Here is a 5,668-nt window from a genome sequence, read left to right as displayed (position 1 = left end):
GCCAGGCCGGAGAGTCCGGGCAGCGCTCGGCCGTGGAATCCTTTGCCTCTGCACTTGGCCCCTGGCAGCCAAAGTTGAGCAAAGCCCCATGTTGCAGCAAAATAAGACAAACCCAAACATCCCCAAACAGCAGCACTGCCCCTCCCCTGAGCCCAGTGGGGCCCAGAAGCGGCTTTGAACTTTGCACTTGGCTGTCTCGCGGCCAAGGTGAGGACTGCTCATCCCTGCGTCTCACCCGGCGGCGCTCCCGCAGGCTGGCGTCGTGGCCGTGTGAGCCGGGGGCATCCACCTGCAGAAAGGTCTTCCCCTCTGGGGCAGCGGGCAGTGTCGTTCTGTAGAGAAGCGTGTTCCCGGTACTTTCGGGGGAAGCTGCCTGAAGTTCAGGGGTCAGGTAGCGACTCGCACCTGCAGACTCGTGTTGTGACGCCGGCTCAGCAGGCTGAATTTTCAGGATCAGCACCGTGGTGGACCTGCTGGAAATGGAAAGTCTGAAGCGGTCGGGCTCTACGGGGCAGAGACTGGCGTCCCTGGAGGAGCAGGTGGGTTCCAGGCCCGCGCCGCCCTTTCTGGGCCACGGATCTGCCCGGACACCCCCTGTGGTGCGGGGGCTTCTAGAATGAGCACGCTGGGGAAATGGCCAAGAGAAGGGGCTGGGGAATGTTAGGACAATCCAATTGTTAGGACAATGGTTCCCACCCGGAAGAGGCGCCTCCTTTGTCCTCCAGAACATTCTGCCCGACGCTTCCCCACAGAGCCCCACCGCCCTGCACCGTGAGGCGTGCTGCTCTGGGGAGCCGCTCTCCTCCCTCCTCTGGCCTCCGCAGAGCCGTCCTCGGATGTGAGCGCAGGCGGGACCCCACGTCCAGAAGCCGTGGGAATTCCACACGCCCGCCGCTGCTTTCCCAGGCTGCCCGCGGATGCTGGGGGGCGGGAGGGTCACGGGGCAGCCAGATGCGTTAGAACATCGGTGTGGAGCCCTGGGCTGAGGAGCAGCGTCAGAAGGCGTGTGGACGTCCCAGACCAGCCGCAGATGGTCGGAACGTTGGGCCAGGTTTCTGATGCTTCTGTACTTCACCTTGTTCTTTACAAGGGGGAGCTCAGAGGACATTGCCGGTAGGCAGCAGGCCGCCAGTGACCGCCTCCACCCGCTCCTCCCCCGTCCCCCGTCAGTACCCGCTGATGGGCCCCCACCCGTCGGGCCACACTGCGGGGCTCCAAGCCCTGGGCCTGAGACAGGCAGCCCCGGGCAGCCTCACGTCCGAGACTTCTCACCGTGCAGGCCAGCCGGGCTCAGGCTCTGGAGCACCTGGTCTCCCAGCCTTCCATCTGCTCACTCATTTATTCATTCATCCGTTTATCCATCTATCCATCCATCATCCTTCCTTCCTTCTAGCTCTCCTTCTCCCTTCTTCCCTTCCTTCTTCCCTCCCTCCCTCCCTTCTTTCCATCCATCCATCCATCCATCCATCCATCCATCCATCCATCTTTCCTTCCTTCCATCCATCCATCTCCTTCCATCCATCTCCTCCCTCCCTCCTTCCTCCCTCCTTCCTCTCCTCATCCATCCATCCATCCATCCATCACTTCGTGTTCCCGGTGACCCCCACCCCGTGCCACACCCAGCGCTGGCCTGGGAAATGTCAGAGCAAACAGGCATTGTCTCCCCTCCAGCACTTTCCGGTCTGAGGGGCACAGACACCAGAGTCTGTTGTCACGCTGTGGTTTAATAGGTGGGGCAATCAGGGCAGATGCAGGGGCTGGCGGTCAGGGAGGCTGCGGGCCTCCAGGATAAGATGGCTGGACTGGGAGGGCATCGGGCCTCGGCCCCTCTGCGCCCCTCTTGCTGGGGCTTCCTTCTGAGAGCCCCCGCCACCCGCAGCAGCCTCCCAGCAGGCCGCCCCTGAGCCCACGTGCTGTCACTGGAACCTGTCTCTTCTCAGCTTTGCTGGGGCAGGTGGGGGCAAGCCGCTCGGCCCCCGTGAAGGCGGGGTGCCCACCGCCAGCCAGCCCCTGCCCCGGGCCCGCTGCGTGCGGGGCTCTGCCCGGGCCTCCCTCTCCCCTGCGGTCCCTCCCCAACGGGTGCAGCTGCTGCTGGACTGAGTTCTGGCCCCATGGGTCACCCGGCTCTCCTGTAGTTGAATATGTTTGGCCTCCAGAAGTTTCTTTTCTCTGGGAGGAGCAAGAGCCACGGGAAGCCTCAGTGGGTAGCCGGGCACCCCTGGTTCAGCGGCCTCCGCCGTGTCCAGTCCCAGTAGCCGCTGCGTCTCGCGGGTGGGCTGCCGGGGACCCGCCGCCATGCCTCCGGGGAAAGCAGTTCGCTCCGATGCCGGCGGGCTCGCTGCAGCCTTCCCGTAGCGCCCTCGCTGGCTCAGCGGGGGGCGGCCATGCCGCACGGGGCCGGCGTGGACCAAATCCAGTTTGGGATGTGCCTTGCAGGTGGCCCAGATGTCCAGAGCGCTGCACTGGGTCGTGAAGGCCCTGAGGGACAGCGGCTTCGGCTCAGAGGAGGGCGTCCCCGCCCCAGGTGAGTGGGCGGCCCTGTCAGCCGCTGGGCCCTGCTGGCCTGTGCTCTCTTGAGTGTGGGGTCTGTGGGGAGGAGAGGCGGCCGGCTGGGCCTGGGGGTCGCTGACTCGCTGCTCCTGGGTCCCCAGGGCCCGGGGGAGAAAAGACTGCCCCACGGAAGCGGGGGCCCCGTGCAGCCAAGCCCCTGGCTGGCCTAGTTCCCACTATACAGGAGGGGCTGCTCCAGCAGGCGCCCGAGACCCAGACCGGGTGCAGAAACCTTAGTCTGTGTGGGTTTTTTTTTTTTTTTTAATGTTTGTTTATTTTTGAGAGAGAGAAGGTGAGCAGGGGAAGAGGCAGAGAGAGAATCTCAAGTAGGTTCCGCACTGTCAGTGCAGAGCCTAACGTGGGGCTCAATCCCATGAACCATGAGATCATGACCTGAGCCCAAGTCAGACGCTCAACTGACTAACCTACCCAGGTGCCCCTCAAAGTCCATGCTTCTAAGTTTGCAGCCAGCCAAGAATGGGCAAGACTGGCCCTCCTGGGGCGGCGCTGACCCCAAAGGGGCACATGTGGCCCCTTAACTGGATGGGCCTCCGTAAGGGCCGTGAGTCCAGCTGATTACCGAGGGCTCTGGGGCGCCTCACAGGGAGGTGGGTGCTGGCTGGGGGGGCGCTGCCCAACCCCAGATCTCGGACCCCCCAGAGCTGTGGTGGGGAGCCGCTCCTCGGGGCTGGCGGCGCTCAGCCTGGTCTCGGGGAGGCAGAGGTGGCCCAGCTCTGGGGGAGGACCATCGAGGAGGCCCCTGTCGTGGGGCCAGCCTTGCCCACGGCCCCCTGTGGCTGTCCCAGCACCCCAGAAGGCCTCCGAGGGGCAGGACCTCGAGCTGGACGGCAGGCAGAAGGAGGAGGGCGTGGGCGACCCCCACCACGTGAGCGCCCGGCACCTCCTGTACCCCAGCTCCCACGTCTCGCGTTTCCCGGTGCCCAACGAGAAGGTGCCCTGGGAGGTGAGTGCGGGTCCTGGCGCCCCCCTGCCGGGCCGGAGGTGCCCGCGCTGCGACACGGCCAGCCTCACAGGGACGTGCTGGGCAGAGGGGGCATCCGAGTCTCGAGGTCCTCACAGCTAGAGGCCGCGGAGCTGGGATTTGAGCCCGGGGCACCCAGCGGGCCGCTAACCCGCACGGGGAGCTGACCGCCCCGTTACTGCCGGTCATCTCACTCATCCCAGACCTCAGCGCCCCTGGGACCCGCCGCTGCCCCTTGTGTGAGTGCAGGGGAGGGACAGCGTCAAAGAGGGACGGGGAGGAAGAGCAACAGCATCTGCGTGCCTTCCCCACCCCCACGGGCTTTCCCTCTGACCTTTCCAGAACGTTCCAGGCTGTGGCCTCCATTCCTTCTCCCCAGTCTCCGCCAGCTGGAGTCCCCCTGGGGTCCAGCCTAGACCCCGCCCCATCCTGGGGGCTCCCCTGGACCACCAGTGTCATCGCCAGCCCCCTCGGCTGGGTCCCCGGGTGTGCTGGGCCTCTCAGGCTGCCCCGGCTCAGAGCTGCCGTGTGCACTTTGGGGTCGGTCTCGGGGTCCTTGGCCGTGAGTGCTTTGAGGAGGAGGTGCGGCCATGGTCATCCTGGCTCTGGGGGCCCGAGCCGGGGTCGGGGTGCCAGGCTGAGGGTGCACTGCCGTCTTTGTGCAGACGGAGTTTCTCATCTACGACCCGCCCTTTTACACCGATGACAGGAAGGACAAGGGCTTGGTGGACCCCGTGGGGAAGTGAGTGTGCACGTCCCGGGCCCTGGCGGGAGGGAGGGCGGGGCGGCAACCAGAACGTGCTCAGGTCGGGGCGAGGGTCTGCTTCCTGCCTGGACAGGGTGCCCTGTCATCCCCAAGGGCCGGACACTCTGGGGAGGCGCCGGGCTGGGGGCCCCTGCCAGGGACACGGGGCTCTCTGACGGCCCAGTGCCGTCGCCGCCCTCTCTTACGGGGACGCGGCGCCTCCGCTTGCTCCCAGCGCCCTGGAGCCTCTGTCCAGGATCAGCTACAACGCCGTGGACGGGCCCACAGACCGGAGGAGCTTCCACGGGGTCTACGCGGTTCAGGACGGGCTCCCTCTGTGAGTGCGGCCGCCCGCCGTCCCGTGGCGGCCCGGCCTTCGTGGGGTGCCTTCGGGGGCTTGCTTCTGGGGTCAGCCGTCCTGATGGCCAACTAGCCATCTTTCTGATAAAAGTGAACAAAATACAGAAGAGACACCGACATGAAACGTCGCCTCAGAGCCTCCATGAGCCCCTCTCCGCGTCTCCCCGGACGCCGGTGTGGAGCTGGCGAGGCGCACTCACCCGCGGGCCGTGGGCGCTTGGCCCGCGACCCTGAGGGCCCTCGGTGACTTCCGCTGTCCCCACGGACTCTGACAACCAGCAGGCTGGGCCTGAGGGGGGCGCTCGAGGGGCCAGCAGGGCGGCGGCAGTGTTTCCTGCGTCTGTTCTCTGTGGGGACGGGCACTGTGTCCCATTGTACGCTGAGTACATCCCACGTAAGGGCGCCGAGTGACGGTGGCCCCACGCCCAGCAGTCACCTCCGTGTGCCGGCCGGGCTTCCGGAGATAAAGGCGCCTGCTCTGCCCAGGGCCGCAGCACCGGGGCCGGAGGAGGAGAGGAAGCACCATGAGAATTAGGGGAAGGACCACAGACGGGGTCTGAGGTGGCTTGAGAGGGGGTTGGGGGGCCTCTCGGGAATGTCCTGGAACAGGAGAGGGCATCTGCCTGGAGCCAGAGGCCGGGGGAGGAGGTGGCGGGAGACGGTGGCGTGAGCGTGGGGCCCNGACCAGGTGGGGCCGTGGGAGGGAGCAGCCTGGGGAGCCGCAGAGGGGCCCGCAGGCCCTGCCCGCGCGCGAGGCCTCGCCATGCAGGCACGTGTCGGGGGTGCCGTGGGCTAGTCACGCTCTCTGGGGGCCGGGACGGCCACACTAACACCTGTGCCCGACTTCTCCCAAGGAGACCTCTCCCTTTTCCAACCGGCCCCAAGGTGGCCTGGACCTCCTGCCCTGTCCCCTGGGGGCCCTAAAGGACAAGATCATCCCCAGAAGGACAGTCCGTGGGGAGGCGGCTGGGGCCAGGCTGGTGGGATGTGCTCTCAGAGCCTCCACACGCCGGCTCCTTCCCTGCGTCCCG

The 5,668-nt window shown here is 66.4% G+C and overlaps 1 protein-coding gene across 5 annotated transcripts in view; it reads left to right on the top strand.

Annotated features, from left to right (window-relative positions):
* Positions 1 to 5,668, top strand: part of TRPM2 (transient receptor potential cation channel subfamily M member 2) — a 54,093-nt gene that overhangs the window by 41,256 nt on the left and 7,169 nt on the right. For 3 of the 5 annotated variants that reach the window (XM_077755416.1, XM_077755419.1, XM_077755417.1), the window contains 5 exons: positions 452 to 539; positions 2,437 to 2,524; positions 3,357 to 3,514; positions 4,198 to 4,274; positions 4,513 to 4,614. In XM_077755416.1, the coding sequence (XP_077611542.1) occupies positions 452 to 539; positions 2,437 to 2,524; positions 3,357 to 3,514; positions 4,198 to 4,274; positions 4,513 to 4,614 (513 nt within the window). Of the gene's footprint in view, positions 1 to 451; positions 540 to 2,436; positions 2,525 to 3,356; positions 3,515 to 3,703; positions 3,772 to 3,874; positions 4,073 to 4,197; positions 4,275 to 4,512; positions 4,615 to 5,668 lie in introns of those variants that run through there. The other 2 variants (XM_077755418.1, XM_077755420.1) reach the window with 2 other exon arrangements.

The sequence above is a fragment of the Crocuta crocuta genome, unplaced genomic scaffold, assembly GCF_008692635.1.
Source record: "Crocuta crocuta isolate KB4526 unplaced genomic scaffold, BGI_CrCroc_1.0 scaffold675, whole genome shotgun sequence".
NCBI classification, from domain to species: domain Eukaryota; kingdom Metazoa; phylum Chordata; class Mammalia; order Carnivora; family Hyaenidae; genus Crocuta; species Crocuta crocuta.
This window is presented reverse-complemented; position numbering and strand designations above follow the sequence as displayed.